The following is a 17,600-nucleotide window of genomic DNA, read 5'->3' as shown; positions in this document are numbered from 1 at the left end:
TCGGTAAAAGAGGCCGATAGAATAAGTACTAGGCTTACAAAGAATAAGTCCTGGGGTCGATTTGCTCGACTAAAGGCAGTGCTCCAGTATGGCCACAGTCAAATGACTGAAACAAGTAAAAGAGTAAAGAGAGTAATCTACTGTATACAGAATGGAATATCCCACCTGTTAACTGGATGTATATGCAAGTGCATGTGTGTGTCTTTTGCCTCTGTATATAGGCCAAAGATATAAAGATCAGGGGATAAACTATACAACAAGTACCCTTCAAATGGAAAACTTCTGTTCATATTTGCTCATTACTCATTTACATAGAAACTCATTCGCTCCTCTCAACATGGCCATTGGAAATGTAGCAAACCAGTGGCTGGACGGTTTGATAGCCACAACCAATGACACTACTGTTCACCGAAAATAAATAAATAAAATAGACTCTCTATCTCTTTCTCTGTCTCTCACTTTCTCTCTTTCTCACTTTCTCTCTTTCTCACTTTCTCTCTTTCTCACTCTCTCTCTCTCTCCCCCTCTCTGTGTGGAGTAACTGTGTATCTTTTCTACAGCAAAATTTTATCTGTATCATAGTTTAACCTCTCATCACCTGGTATATAAAGCTACCTCTCTCAATACCATTTCTACTCTCACCTGAGGGTTCTTTGCAAGCTGCTTGGTGATATTGCTGGTGCTGACCCCATGTGAAAAAGCACTCAGTACACCTTGTAAAGTGGTTGGCATTAGAAAGGGCATCCAGCCATGGAGACCATGCAAAAGGGGACAGTAGAGAATGGTGCAGTCCTTTGGCTTGCTTACTCCAGTGAAATCGTCCAGCCCATACAAGCATAGAAAATGATGATGATGATGATGATGACAATGAAGGTCATTTTGAAATTCAGAGCTCTGGATGACAATTACAGCTTAGACATAAATAAATAATATTTATGACAAGATGTCAAATATGCAAGAAACCTACAATGAAGTTTTGTCAACATTGAATTTGACAATCAATTACAACTGCTATTAGGTTGTTGTTGTTGTTGTTGTTGTTAGAGGTTGGCTCTAGTCTCTAGATAAAAGGAATGCCCCACAGATCAATGCCCTTCTAAGTGAATTTGGTTGACAGAAACTGACACACACACACACACACACACATATATATATACACATACATATATATACATACATATATATACATATATATATATATATATATATATATGTACATAATATATATCATATATATATGTATATAATATATATATATATATATATATATATATATATATATATATATATGCATACGATATATATATATGTATGTATAAAATTAGTGTACATTTATGGAAAATAAGTTGTATATTGACTTTTTATACATGGTGGACCGCTGGTAGCGAAATTTCTAAAATTTGGCTACTTTATCTTATTTTACACACACACACACACACACACACACACACACACACACACACACACATACATACATACATACATATATATATATATATATATATATATATATATATATATATATATATATATATAATAAACCAACACCTGCTGTTATCAAACAGTTGAAGAGGACAACACAGACACACAAACACAGAGACACGCACACATTTGCGTTTGTCTTTGTGCTGTCCTCCTTAACTGCTTGATAACAACAGATGTTGTCTTGTTTGTGTGCACGTAACTTAGAAGTTCGGCAAGTGTGACGGATAGACTATGTAGCAGATGCAAAAAAATAAGTAATAGCGTTGAGTTTGTTTGTTTTACTAAAACCTTTCTGTATTTCTCAAGCGTTTGTGAAATACAGAATAAATTTAAATATTTCACGAACGAGCGGGGAGAGATAACTACACAATACCAAAGTAAATGTTTAAATGTCAGAAATAGGAGAAATACAGAAGAAACCATGAGCTATCTTACTGAAACACGAGAAACAATGAAAGTTTACGTAAGATGGGAGTTTACAGAAAACTCCATATGAATCAATTAGTTAATATAATAACACAGAAAGGCGATGAGCTGGCAGAAACGTTAGCACGCCGGGCGGAATGCGTAGCTGTATTTCGTCTGCCGTTACGTTTTGAGTTCAAATTATGCCGAGGTCGACTTTGCCTTTCATCCTTTCGGGTGCAATTAAATAAGTACCAGTAACGCACTGATTCGATATAATCGACTTAATACCTATGTCTGTCCTTGTTTGTCCTCTCTGTGTTTGTCCCCTTGTGGGTAGTAAAGAAATAGGTATTTCGCCTTCCGCTACGTTCTGAGTTCAAATTTCGCAGAGGTCGAGTTTGCCTTTCATCCTTTCGGGGTCAATTAAATAAGTACCAGTCACGCATTGGAGTCGATGTAATCGACTTAATCCCTTTGTCTGTCCTTGTTTGGCCCCTCTATGTTTATCCCTCCCCACTGTGGGCAATAAAGAAATAAATATAACACAGAAGGGCGGGGAGTTGGCAGAAACGTTAGCACGCCGGGCGAAATGCCTAGCGGTATTTCTCCTGCCACTACGTTCTAAGTTCAAATTCCGCTGAGGTCGACTTTGCCTTTCATCCTTTCAGGGTCGATTAAATAAGTACCAGTTACGCATTGGCGTCGATATAATCGACTTCATCCGTGCCTGTCATTGTCTGCCCCCTCTGTGTTTAGCCCTTGTTTGTAGTAAAGAAATAGGCATTTCCACTGCCGTTACGTTCTGAGTTCAAATTCCGCCGAGGTCGACTTTGCCGTTCATCCTTCCAGGATGTATTAGATAAGTACCCGTCATGCACTGAGGTTGATGTAATCGACTTAATCCCTTTGTCCTTGTTTGTCCCCTCTATATTTAGCCTTCTGTGGGCAATAAAGAAATAAATATAATAACACAGATATCTATTTCTTTACTACCCACAAGGGGCTAAACACAGAGAGGACAAACAAGGACGGACAAATGGATTAAGTCGATTATATCGACCCCAGTGCGTAACTGGTACTTATTTAATCGACCCCAAAAGGATGAAAGGCAAAGTCGACCTCGGCGGAATTTGAACTCAGAACGTAACGGCAGACGAAATACCGCTAGGCATTTCACCCGACGTGCTAACGATTCTGCCAGCTCGCCGATATCATTAATCACGGATATCATTAATCGGTGGACTGGTAAAATCATTAGAGTGGCGGATAAAATTACTTCTGATATTTAGTAACGTCAGTTTTGGTATCTGACTTCATAAACTGTCAAAATCGATTTTCCCTTTTGCATATTTTGAGTAAAGAAAATAAGCAGCAGTCACATAGAGAGATCGATATAATCGACTATACCTCACCTCAGTCCACAGAATTTGTGTTGCTGTGCCTATATTAGAAACTCGCCCAGCTTAACTTTGCCTTTTATTCCTCCATGGATCGATGAAAGAAGTACCAGTTAAATATTGAGGAGGATGATATCGACTCTTCCGCTCCAATTAAAATTTCTGGCCATTTTTTTCTAAATAAGAAACCATTATTTGGATGGCAAAATCCTTAGGTCTTGCAATATTTCTTCTGGCTTATTATTTTTATATCTTTTATTTGTTTCAACCATTTGACTGCGGCCGTGTATAACATGCTATAGTATGTAACAAAACGAAAAGTGATATTTCTCACAAACCATAAAAAAATTATATTAAACAGCCTCTATGGCTTAGTCAGAGGAAGAAAGGCGGCGAGCAGGTAGAATCGTTAACACGTCGGACAACATGCCTAGTGGCAATTTCTTCGGGATCTGTACGTTCTGAGTTCGAATACCGCCAAGGTCAACTTTGCCTTTCTTTCCTTCGAAAGAATAAAGTACAAGTCAGGTACTGGAGTCAACTTGTAATCTACCCTCAAAATTGCTGGTCTTCAATTCTGTCACAGACTGGGGCTCGATCAGAGGAAATGTTGCGATCTCAGTTACTTATATTCGCTACTACGCACCTTTACGTGAAGGCGCGTGGCTTAGTCGTTAGGGTATTAGGCTCACGATGATAAAGTTGTGAGTTCAATTTCTGGTGACACGTATTTCACGTTGCTCCAGTTGACTCAGCTGGCAAAAATGAGTAGTACTTGTATTTCAAACGGCCGGCTTTGTAACATTCCGTGTCATGCTGAATCTTCTCGAGAACTACGTTAAGGGTACGCGTGTCTGTAGTGTACTCAGTCGCTTGCACGTTAATTTCACGAGCAGGCTGTTCCATTGATTGGATCAACTGGAACCCACTTCGTTGTAGCCAACGGATTGCCAGTAGTTTTAGATATTTGCCACCGTGGAAACCGGTTAATTGACCTCATGAGTCTCGGGGTTTGAGGAAAAAAGTTAGCGGAAGAAAACACGGTTGTTTTTTTAATTTCATAGCCTTCGGGACTGGTGGGAGGAAAAGAAAGAAGATATATATAAACCGGGGACTTGGACTGAATGCTTACAACAGAGGGGAATCCGATAAGGATATACAAGGTAAGAGACGGAGGTGGTAACTATGGTGACGGATTAAAGATTATTAATATAGTTGTTTAAATTAAAATATTTCGTTTTCGCGTATGGTTTGCAAGATTCTTGATGTGAACTCCTGTGTAGAAAAGTTTTACCAATACTAAACACATTCACTGGTTCGATTTCACTTCTCTATGATTCATTTGTTAATTGGTTAACTATTAAACCAATTAACTAATCGATTGATTGATTAATCATTCTGTTAATCAATCGTTTAGTGTGGTTTGTTAGAGTCCTTTCATAGGCTATTTGCAACCATTTTGTAACTGACTAGATTTTAGTACATTTTATCTTTCCTTTGTAGCTTTTACATTTCTCCTTGTTGCGGTGTGAAAGAAGCACAATTTAAGCAAACCAAAGGCAGAGCAAACATTAAGAAAAAGAAATCAAAGCTTTTTATCTCACAAGGGCGGTTCAACTAAAGGTTAAGATTAATTTATAAGTAAATAGAAAAATATAATTACGTGACAAAATAGGGTCCAAATATTGATCTTTCGTGATCATAAATATTCTTGAATGGCCGATCAGCATTATTGATCTCACATGGCGTGGGATGGGCATTTTTGAGGCTCATGTCTTTTCAAAGGTTAATTACTCATAAAACAACCAAACAAATAAAAATCGAACCCAAGATCAATAAATGGTTTGCTATGATTTTAATATCTATTCTACAATGTTTCCTAAAGTATTTTATCGACAATTTACATAAAATAATTGGATACAGTGAACATCAATACTATACTACATGTCTTAAATACATTTGTATACTCATAAACACACACATACATAAGTACATGGGGGCTGCCCCTCGTTATCGAGTATGGCCGTAGCACGAAGCTTAATTGTTATTGGTGCTGTGATCCAAAGTGACTTTTTAGCTCAGCCAAAGATCTACAATGTCTTGTACAAAATTGGCAACTAAAACCTTTACTGGTAATAGCCGGCTGTACTTGTAACTGGGCTTCATGTACCTTTGCATGCCGTTTAAGTCCTCCTGCCGAATTACACTCTCTTCCACATGCCTGACAGATATGATTAGTATGGTGTGTAACGCCACCACCAGTGGCCAGGTTGTCACTCATCTGTCTAGCTTTATGACTACGAAGATGACTCTTGAGTCCAGCTTTACTGAGGCAGGGTCTTGCACAGACATAAGTACATACAGACAAACATATATAATAAATACATGCGTATGTGCATACATATTGGAACCTCTCCATAAAAAACCCTACAAAGTGTAAGTATAACAGGCCAGATATAGTTGTTTGGGACAAATTTATCATCGCCAAAGCCTCTTGGGAAAGCTATGGAGTTCATAGAAAATATCAAAGTAACAGGAGACAAAATAATAGAAAATTGCATGAACAAAATTTAGAAGTTCTGAACAGAACATGAAAGGATTTCTCTGAATTCGACAAAGTGATAGAACCAGAAGCTATCAAATAACATAGTTGGGATGAAGTAAAAAAAACTACAAACTGTGTGGAAGTTGTGGTTAATAGAAGAATCTCTCGGCTGAAGAAGTGCTGGAGTTAAATATTGAAATTTATGGAAAATAACCATGAAGAACTTATGTAGAGTTACTAATACTATGAAGAATTTTTACTACTGAATGCCTCACCAACACAGAGTTCTCGTAGTAATCAACTTGTTTAGTACAAGGTTGTTTAGTTTCTAGGTTTGCGTGATTGTCTTTTATAGGGTTTCTAATTCCGGTAAAGGTAATACTTGTTTAAGGGTTTCTAGTTTATGGAGGCTTAATTGCATATTACTAAGATAGTGGATATAACGGAGCAGTTTACTTAAAATGGCCCCAACTGGGAGGGTAGTAGCAAGTCATAGACAGGAGATATCATACCATTGTGCATTGCTTCATAAGAGAAGTTTTAATAAAACGAAGTAAACAGTAGATATTAAATCGTCATATTCACGGTGAACTGCAATAATCAAAACGATTGACTTGTATATTTATTTTTATTCTATTATTTTAAATAAAGGTTCCGGTAAATTCGAACGTGAATATACTAATCGATGTTGTATTTATTCCCAAGAGAAGGACTTCTTTTTTTACGATGAATGTGTGTTTATAAACCCTTGATTCATTAGCAAGAGGGACTCTGGGACAATCGGTATTTCGACATTGTTGTGTTTCATCAGTCAAATGTACCATTGGACTAATGAATGGAACGAGAGTTCGAAGCTACGTGACAATTTATTAAAGGTTGGTAGATACCAACATGCATCAACAGAGTTCTGTGCGTTGAAGCTATAAACAAGAGTCTACTTCTGAGATGAATCTACAGCAATTAGAATATTCACGTTCGAATCCACCGGAACGTATTAAATATGCATTTGCATATAATGGCAACAAAAGATGTATTCTTTGTAAAACAGCCAACGACCCAGGAAGAACCAGAGTCTCAACTTCTACCCAGATATAACCTCTTGTATTTCGTTATTTCTCTCGGGTATTTTTCAACTGAATTAATGGAAAGCAGGCCTGTGTATTTGTCATTGAGACTGAGCAAGTTTGCTTAAACACTTATTTTCTAAGATAACTATGCACACACAACAAAACATTGTATGCGACCAGCTTACATGTGGTGCACCAGCATGACCTCAGCCCTGGGCTGAAACCAGTAAAAGATAAGGATAGAAATGCTTCATGTGTGCATTACAATGGCTCTAGATTTATCAGTCGCTTGGTGATGCTGTCTATTAGCTTCATTGAGTTTGCATCACTGTTAAAAATAGCCGATGATACAATGACCCGTACAACACTGGCTCGTTCAGCGCTGCATTTTTTTAAGGAACGCATTTAGAGCGCTAATTGAAGCAATACAATCTATCCATCCATCCATACGAGGGGTGTTCCATAAAATTTTTCTCTGACCCATTTCCAGTTATTCAGGAAACAGAACTTGTACAGGTATGATTATACATGTCTCAAAATGTCACCTTGTGAATTTCAGCTTTCCTCTCGTATTCGTTTGTCTTTTACGGCTGCTGGAGTGGACTAACGTGTAATAATGGAGGTAGTTGAATGCAGATCAGTGATCAGGTTTTTATACCTGAAAGGTCGTACACCAAAAGAGACTGGCGATAGGATAAAAGAAGTTTATGGTGATGATGCACTATCATCCGACGTAGTTAAGCACTGGTATCACCAATTCAGATGTAGTTGGGCATCGGTAGAAACTGCTTCTATTCTTGGACAATCACATTCCGTCATTGATGGCGCCACTATCCATAAAGTGGAAGCCGCCATTTTGGAGGACCACCGCATAACTATTCGGCAACTAGCCCAAGAAGTGAAGATAAGTGTAGGGTCTGTGAAAAAAATCATTCATGATTTGCCGATGCGGAAGTTGTCTGCACGGTGAATTCTCCGGATACTCACACCTTTTCAGAAGCAGGAACGAGTCAGTTGCTCCTAGGCTCTTTTGGCAATGTGCCAAGAAAACGAGGAGGACGTTTTCGGCAGACTTATCACACAGGAGGGAATATGGGTCCATCATTATGATCCTGAGATTAAAGTCTAGTCGAAGTAATGAAAGCATGATAACGCACCACCGCCAAAGATGGCACGTGTCCAATCTTCAGCAAGATTGGACACGTGCCATTAAGATTAAGCAAGGTGATGCTTAATCTTTTTGGGACTAGTGTGGAGTAGTAATGATGGATTTTCTGTCGAAGGGCACCACAGTTAACGAGGCATATTATGCTTCTCTGCTAAAGAAATTGCAAGATGCCTTCAAAGCAGAGAGGCGTGGCATGCTGACCAAAGGGGTCCGCCGCCTCTACGACAACGCCCCAGTTCACAATGTACTTGTTGCCCAGATGAAAGTATGTTGCCCAGATGAATCTTCCTCATCCTCCTTACTCTCCCAACCTCGTACCATCTGACTTCCACCTTTTTCCAACCATGAAGTATTTTTCGAAAAGGAAGCACTTTTTGGATAAGGATAAACTTATTTCCGAGGTAAAGTCTTGGCTCCAGACTTCGACAAACGAGGTCTTCACAGCTGCGAAAAGCGATGGGAGAAGTGTATCACCATTGGTGAAAAAGGATTAATAATTACGCTAAGTTTCATTTATCCCCAGTCCTTGGGAAGTGGGTTAGGGGAAATCTTTAATGAACACCCCTCATATATACATACACACACACACACATACATACATACATACATACATACATACATACATACATACATACATACATACATACATACAGACAGACAGACAGACATACAAGTAAATCCAAAGTGAGCAGACCTAGGATCAAAGACGGTCTAGACATGACGATCTCGCCATGACTATTTAACTCTTGTTGCATTGTGCGTAATTTGAAATATATTTAGCTACTATTTCTAGCCCGTCGAATGGCTACGTAGAGACTCCCTTGTTGACTTCTGTCGAAATATATAAATTTCTATGTCGTGTAAAATCTCCAAAATAGGTAATATTTTCTATTTTCTTTCTATGTTTCTTTTTTCTCAAATAATTATATTTTTTATGAGTATCTTTTCTCACTACCATCACAATAAAATTTCTCTGGAGATTTGTTGATCTTATAATTTCATTGTTATCTGACAAACACTGACTGTGGAAGGTCAGCAGTTTTGCTCTAATAAACTATTTCTGTTCTCTCATTACGACTTGACTCTGTGGCGTTGATTTGTTTTCGTTCACACAGCAAGTCTTATAATATTTGTGTCTACTCCATTGACAAAGATCAACCGTTGAAGGTCAACAGTTTCGCTATAATAAACTATTTCTACTCTCTCATTACGACTTGATTCTGTGGCATTGGCTTTGTTTTTGTTCACACGGCAAATCTTATAATATTTTCTGTCTAATCCACTTTCGTAAAAATGTACGACGATGTAGATCAGCAATTTCCATGGGATATAATCGGAAAGGATAACGAAGACAAAATGTTATAGTTTTGAAATGATCGATAAAATATAAGACATTCATAAGTATTCCACCGTTTCCTAACTTAATACTCAAATGTTTACACATTCATAAATATGTTATACAATTAGAAACAGTATAACGGTTTCAACAGATCATTTGTTATGTTAATTCCTTTGATTCCACGCGGAGAACCCGGCACCAACAAACGCTCCCCACCATCTGTCTTGCTTTTGCAATGGATTACAGTTGTCAGCAGGTATAGCCGCCAACCATTGTGCTTCAGTTTCTGTGGACCTCCTCCACGCTGGTTTTGGTTAGCCACGCTTCCGTCTCCCCTGGGGTATCCATCGGAGGGATTGCTTTGAAATGCTGAATACAGGTTTCTGTACAATGTGTCCCAACCTACCCCATTTCATCCTCTTGGTCTGAGTTTCAATAGGTTGCTGGTTAGCCTGTTCCTACAAGATTTTGTTGGTGAATCTGCTTTGCTATCTCACCCGAGGGATGTTCAAGAGACATTCATTCGCAATCGTTTGACGCTTGTTGATGGGGAGCTAAGTAATTCGCTGTTTCACACGTGCACAACAAAACCGTCTTCACGAACATGTTAAGGATGCTGCGTTTTGTGATTGTTGACAAGGTCTGTAATCTCTAAATGAGTTAAAAGTACTCCTGTTTTTGGAGTGCTCAGTCACTTGCATATTAATTTCATGAGCAGGCTATTCTGTTGATCGGATCAATGGGAACCCTTGCCGTCGGATTGACTGCTTTTATATGCTTAGTTTTCTATAAATAGAATAGAATTTTGGCGTGTGATCTACAAGGGAGATTACTTTAGCTTACTTTTTAGTTTACTTTTCAATTTTGCATTTTTACAAGAAACCGGCACTAAATTCACATCATTTCCAATGAAAAAGAAAGGTGTCACTTTGCCGTGTGATCTATAATTTAAAGAGAAATTACTTTAGGTTACTTGTGTTGGTGCTAAATTCTGTGTGATCTATGTGAGCAAATTTACTTTGGTTGGTGATCTACGTGCATATTTTTAATTATTATATGGTTTTCTTGTTATTGAAATAGTAAGAATTTCGAAAAAATACATTTAAAATGCTAAGTATGTGCAAAATAATTAAAAAGTAACCTAGAGTAATCTCCTTTGTAGATCACACGCCAAAGGAGCACCATCTTATATTCACTTTAAGGATACATATTTCTTTACAACCCACAAGGGGTTAAACACAGAGGGGACAAACAAGGACAGACAAACGGATTAAGTCGATTACATCGACCACAGTGCGTAACTGGTACTTCATTTATCGACCCCGAAAATATGAAAAGCAAAGTCGACCTCGGCGGAATTTGAACTCAGAACGTAACGGCAGACAAAATACCTATTTCTTTATTACCCACAAGGGGTTAAACATAGAGGGGTCAAACAAGGACAGACATAGGTATTAAGTCGATTACATCGACCCCATGCGTAACTGGTACTTAATTTATCGACCCCGAAAGTATGAAAGGCAAAGTTGACTTTAAGGATACTGCGTCATCCTTGCTAACGACCAATAACGCAACGATGATCTTCAGCAAACGCGCAGATATGCAAACTCACCATTTAAAAATATGTCGTTGATATTTATTGATTTAGAAAAACGGGTTTTGGTAGCAAAAGAGAGGAAACCAACGATGTAGATTTAAAAATAATCGTTTCTAATATAAATGCAAAGCCACAAATGTCAAGGCCAGGTTTATGTGATTATATCGATCTAGTACTTTATTTTATCGATCCCACTGTAGAATGATAAAGAGCAATATTAACCGCGTTGGGAAAAGTTTGAACTCAGAACTTAAGGAAGAGGATTTGAACAAAGACTGTTAAGCATTTTGCGTGACGCTTTAACGTTTGTGAACATTTCGTAATCCGAGCAGATGTTTGTAGTTTTTATACGTTTTCTTTTATTCTTTTATTTGTTTCAGTCATTTGATCGTGGCCATGCTGGAGCACCGCCTTTAGTCGAACAAATTCACCCCAGTACTTATTCTTTGTAAGCCTAGTACATAATTCTATCAGTCATTTTTGCCGAACTACTAAGTTGCAGGGACGTAGACACGTCACCATCGGTTGTCAAGCGATATATATATATATATATATATATATATATATGTATATATGACGGGCTTCTTTCAGTTTCCGTCTACTAAATCCACTCACAAGGCTATGGTCGGCCAGAAGCTATAATAGAAGACACTTGCCCAAGGTGCCTCGCAGTGGGACTGAACCCGGAACCATGCTGTTAGTAAGCAAGCTACTTACCACACAGCCACTCCTGCGTTGGCACGATATTTCATTTAATTGCAAGTAAATGTAATGTAAAAACGTGTGTGTGTGTGTGTGTTTGTGCGAAGTTGCGTGGTTATTGGCTTTGTTTACAGAAAAGGGGTGTTTAAAAGGCCTTTGTGTTTAATAATTGAAAAGTAAACTGATGACAGCAGGTAAAAAAAGAAAGAAAACACGAATAAGAAGATAAGAAGGAACTAATTCCAAAGAGTCAATGTTATCTGGAAGAGTCTTATAAAAAAAAAACAAGAAAAAAACACCGGGCTATCAAGACTAGAGTGCTTTTAATTATAGTTGGATTCAATGTTGGTTGACGTGGCGTTATACAATAAAATTAACAAGAGAAAATGAATAGGAGCTTTTCGGTTTGAACGGCAGTTTTTTTTAAAATAATTTCCACGTAACTGAACACATTTAAACTTCGTATACTGGTAGAATATGTTTATAAAACATTTTTTTCTCTTGGGTTTATTGAGACATCTTTTTCTCTTGACTTTATTGAGACATCTTTTTCTCTTGGCTTTATTGAGAAAATTCTATAGTTTGTAAGATATTTGTTGTTTTTTTTCTTCAGTTTCTGCAATTTCAACCAATCAGTAGGACAGCTAATCACGTCATTTCTAGTTGCCCTCTCCACACTAAGATCGAGTTTATCAGCAGACACTGTTGAGAAGCGACTATATCCCTTGGGCAACATACAGACAGCTTCGACATCAAAACGAATAAGGAATGACAAATGGAAGCATACACCAAAAACGGTACACAGTAACGAATTGGAGAAAACATTTGTAAATAGAGATAACTAGAACGTGAGGAATACAATGAGAAAAAAAATAAAGCAAAATGTACCTTTGAAATGATTTAAAACGAAACTAGTACATAGGTATTGTAACCCCGGACATACATAACCGTACAGACTGACAAAGGATCTCAAAGTAAACCTACAAGGAAGGGAACAAAAACCTCTGCATCATGATAGATACCTCGAACCCTTCTGAGCAAAACATTCATTCGCGAGAAAGTCGAGAAAGTGTGAAAATACAAGTAACTTGAAATAGAAATCTTAATCTGATGCAAGGCTTAAAAGTCAATGAAAATTGCAGCGTTAGTTGTGATAACTAAAAACATGAAGAAATGTATAAAAGCTACATCAAGTTTCACAACTCTGTATAGGATACAAAAAATAACTTTGCGATGCACAACTCGCTTGTTATCTTTTTATTCTTTAATCTTTTACGTGTTTCAATCATTAGACTGCGGTCATGCTGGGGCACCGCCTTGAAGAATTTTAGTCGACCGAATCGAACCTTGTAGGGACACAAACGCACCAGCATCGGTTGTCAAGCGGTGGTTGGACACACACACATACACGCACGCACGCACTCATACACATATACGACTGGCTTCTTTCAGTTTCTGTCTATTAAATCCCACTCGCAAGTCATTGGTCGGTCCGAGGTTATAGTTGAAAACTCTTGCACAAGGTGCCATGTCACACAGCCACAACGTACTATTCCAACTCACACAATACAAAATCTCTACAAAGAACAATTCGCGAAATCATCACTCAAAACATTTCTACAACCGACACAGGATGAACTCCACAAAATCACAGCCAATCAGCCAATAATATAACACACTAAGGCAGGGAGCTGGCAGAATCTTTAGCACGCCGGGGCAAATGCTTAGCAATATTTCTTCAGACTTTAAGTTCAAATGCCGTCGGGGTCAACTTTGCCTTTCATCCTTTCAAGGTTGATAAAATAAGTACCAGTTGAGAATTGGGGTCGATTACATCGACCCCGCCCCCACGAAATTACTGGTCGTGTGTCAAAATGTGAAACTAAACCAATAACGTAGCAACCTATAAATCATATATTCTATAGCCGCAATCATTACATAATCAAGTCAACACACAGATAATCCATACCCGAAATTAAATGCACCCCTATATAATAGAGAGAGAAACAGAGAGAGAGAGAGATGCGTTTAGGAGTGCTTTGTTCTTAGGGTGCGAGGTGTAACTCTTTATATAGTGGTAGATAATGGTTTCAAATTTTGTTACAAGGCAGTTTTAAGAGAAAGGACTACTTCGATTACATCGATCCCAATTATTTTATCGACCCCCGAAAGGATGAAAAGCAAAGTGGACCTCGACGGAATTTGAACTTGGAACAACGTAAAAATCCAGATTAAATGCTGCTGAGCATTTTATCCGACCTGCTAACGATTCTACCAATTAGACCCTTACAACGGTGGATATTGGGCTCCTTAGATTTCGGTGTGAAGTGTGAAGTGAGCTATTTTGAATTATTCGTAGTTTATTGAGGGTCGTTATAAAGAGATTAGAGACACAGGACGAGCTTGAATGATACGTGATAGATTATTTGGATTCTAGTTTTGTATCTCCGTGGTGGCCAAATGTGGAATAGACTTGGCGGATTTAGTGTCTATTTGATAGACGATGGGGTGTTGGTAAATGCAAAAATTCATGCAAGCATCGATGATTTTGGCAGAAACGTTAGTACGCCGGACGAATGCTTAGTGGTATTTCGTTTGCCGCTACGTTCTGAGTTCAAATTCCGCCGAGGTCGACTTTGCCTTTCATCCTTTCGTGGTCGATAAATTGAGTACCTGTTACGCACAGGGGTCGATGTAATCGACTTAATCTCTTTGTCTGTCCTTATTTGTCCCCTCTATGTTTAGCCCTGGTGGGCTATAAAGAAATAAGAAACGTTAGCACGCCGGGCGAAATGCGTAGCCGTATTTCGTCTGTCGTTACGTTCTGAGTTCAAATTGCCGCCGAGGTCAACTTTGCCTTTCATCCTTTCGGGGTCGATAAATTAGGTACCAGTTACGCACTGGGGTCGATATAATCGACTTAATACCTATCTCTGTCCTTGTTTGTCCCCTCTATGTTTAGCCCCTTGTGGGTAATAAAGAAATAGGTATTTCGTTTGCCGCTATCGTTCTGAGTTCAAATTCCGCCGAGGTCGACTTTGCCTTTCATCCTTTCGGGGTCGATAAATTAAGTACCAGTTACGCACTGGGGTCAATATAATCGACTTGATCCGTTTGTCTATCCTTGTTTGTCCTCTCTGTGTTTAGCCCCTTGTGGGTAGTAAAGAAATATATTCTGTCAGATTCTGAGATTTTTTTTAGCTCAGGGATTTTCGTAACTTCCCTGTTGTCCAATGAAAATTCAGATCACGGTGACGATATAGATGAAGTTATGAATCTCGTGTTTCTCGTTTCTGTATTCTTTGTGTTACTTTTGTTGATCAATTTTTTAAAAACCTATTTAATGAATGATTTTGCTCGCTGTTATTGCTTGATAACATCACATAAAATTGCTACTGGGTGGTGTGATGTGACCTGACTGTTGTTATAAGTAGGATGTTGCTAATTGTTCTGTAAGGCACGGCAGCTGGCGGAATCATTGGCACATTGAACGCAATGACTAGCGGCATTTCTTCCGGCTCATTACGTTCTGAGTTCAAATCGCATTGACGGCAACTTTGCCAGTCAGCTCTTCCAGGTCGATAATATAAAATACCAATCGATTACCAGGGTCGATGTTATCGACTTGTTCTATAGTCTCAAAATTGTTGGTCTTGAACCCTTTAAGGGAGCAGTATCTCTCATTCAAGTGCATGTTGTGATCTCGGTCACTTTGCCCCATGGAAATCGGGTAACTGGTCTTATGAGCCCTAAGGTTCAAGAAAAAAAATTGTTTTGTACGTTGTTGTACTGTTTGTTTTCTTTTTATTTCTGAAGCACAATGAACTCTACCAGTTTCCTAATATACTTTGGTTTTTTATTTATTTGTGTTAATTGATGTTAATTGATGTTTCTCCTGTTTAAAGTGGTGAGCTGGCAGAATCGTTACTGCGCTGGAAAAAAATGTTTATCGGCTTTTCTTTCGTCTATACGTTCTGAGTTCAAATGCCACTGGGGGAGAAATTGCCTTTCATCCTTTCGGAGTCGGTAAAATAAAATACCTATTTCTTTATTACCCACAAGGGGCTAAACATAGAGGGGACAAACAAGGGCAGACATAGGTATTAAGTCGATTACATCGACCTCAGTGCGTAACTGGTACTTAATTCATCGACCCCGAAAGGATGAAAGGTAAAGTCGACCTCGGCGGAATTTGAACTCACAACGTAACGGCAGCATTTCGCCTGGCGTGCCAACGATTCTACCAGCTTTAATATTGGGATCGATATATTCTACGTATCCCTCCCCGAAATACTGACTTTCAGCCAAGATTTGAAGCCATTACTCTTGTTGTGCATGGTGTTGGGGCGTTGTGTTTAAGGTTACCTTTAATCTTCATCGGGTTTGGCTATTATTATTACATAATTAAGGTTGTAATTGAGAAGTATGTTAGCGTTATTGTTTTTGCTTTCTACAATTATTTTCATGAATGTATATAAGACACTAATTATGTAACTAATTGTATTGGTGTTGAAGTCTAACAACTTTAATTCTGTTTGTTGGACTAGTTTTCGCATAGCTAGGGAGGGCGATGGAGTCGGTCTACCCGGGCGTCACTTACATGGGAGTGGCAGTTTGGGCTCAACTCTATTAGCCCGAGTAGAAAAGGGCGGCAAGCTTAAGGACTGACCCAGGCGGCACACACACTAGTTACGCCACTGAGTTCTCGTGAGGCTGTGACAAGATTTTGTTTCGAATATTTTTATGATGATGTAGTGATGGTCATGACTGTCTACTTATTACGGTTTTCTTTTCTGAGGCAATGTTTTCTATCACCCCCTGTTGTAAGAACACATTAGATAATGTAATCCTATGTGTTCCTAAAAAGACAGAGTTGGTTAGGGCACAGCTAGAATAACATCGGTAACAAGTTTTGGCACAAAACTAGCAAAGTCGGGGGTGGAGTTAGTCGATTACATTGACTCCCCCCACCAGTGCGTGACTGGTACTTATTTTATCGAACTCATGAAAAAATCAAAGGTAAATTCGATCTTGGCGGAATTTGAACTCAGAACGTAAAGACGGACGAAATGCCGCCCGGTGTGCTAACGATTCTACCAGCTCGCCGCCTTTTGAACAATATTGGTTTCAAATTTTGCTACAAGGGCAGTAATTTGGGGGGAGGGGATGAGTCGATTACATTAACCCCAGTGATCGACTGGTACTTGTTCAACCCCGAAAGGATGAAAGGTAAAGTCGACCTCGGTTGAATTTGAACTCAGAACGTAATGATGGACGAAATGTCGTTAAGGATTTTGCTCGGCGGTGCTAAGGATTCTGCCCACTCGCCGCCGGAATAATAATGATTGCAGATCTACTGGACCGATATTGGCCAAACGATTAGAACAACAAAAACAACATTTATGTAAAGGTCATTAAATGCCCTCACTGCCTCACACATCACAATAAACGAACAGTTATTCTAAGTGAGCCAACGAGGGAACCTCTATGAGGTTGGTTGACATGAAAGAAATAGTAACCAGGTTTCGCTCAAACCACATTCTACAGTCTTAAGAGAGAAGGGGAGAGAAGGAGAGAGTGACGGGAAGAGAATGGGAGGGAGATAGATAGATAAATATATATACATACATACATACATACATACATACATACACACATAGGATCTTTTCAGTTTGACCGGCAGTTTTTTCTAGCGGTGTCATATGAAATTATCACCCATAATTATGACCCTAGTATCGATCTATTGCATTTCAATCTGTTTTAGGGTTAGGGTTAGGGTGGGGGAAAGGGTATCTTTTTTCTTCAGAAATGTAAATAAACCCATTTTGTTTCTTAAACGAGGGACATATTCATACGGCACAGAATGTTTTCACCTCAATTGACGTCATTGAT

General features: G+C 38.7%; 2 protein-coding genes across 5 annotated transcripts in view; one reads left to right on the top strand and one right to left on the bottom strand.

Moving 5' to 3' along the window:
* The window catches only part of LOC115215035 (uncharacterized protein DDB_G0271670), a 61,385-nt gene that overhangs the window by 36,108 nt on the left and 7,677 nt on the right, over positions 1 to 17,600 (bottom strand). The window lies entirely within an intron of this gene.
* On the top strand, positions 7,519 to 7,872 carry LOC115214849 (protein GVQW3-like). The gene has a single exon (XM_029783883.1). The coding sequence runs from the start codon at positions 7,519 to 7,521 to the stop codon at positions 7,870 to 7,872; it is 354 nt and encodes a 117-aa protein (XP_029639743.1).

The sequence above is a fragment of the Octopus sinensis genome, linkage group LG8 (assembly GCF_006345805.1).
Source record: "Octopus sinensis linkage group LG8, ASM634580v1, whole genome shotgun sequence".
Classification (NCBI taxonomy): Eukaryota; Metazoa; Mollusca; class Cephalopoda; order Octopoda; family Octopodidae; genus Octopus; species Octopus sinensis.
This window is presented reverse-complemented; position numbering and strand designations above follow the sequence as displayed.

Bases quoted from the DNA above. Each gene is read 5' to 3' on its own strand.
- LOC115214849 (XM_029783883.1), top strand. From the start codon at position 7,519: ATGGAGGTAGTTGAATGCAGATCAGTGATCAGGTTTTTATACCTGAAA.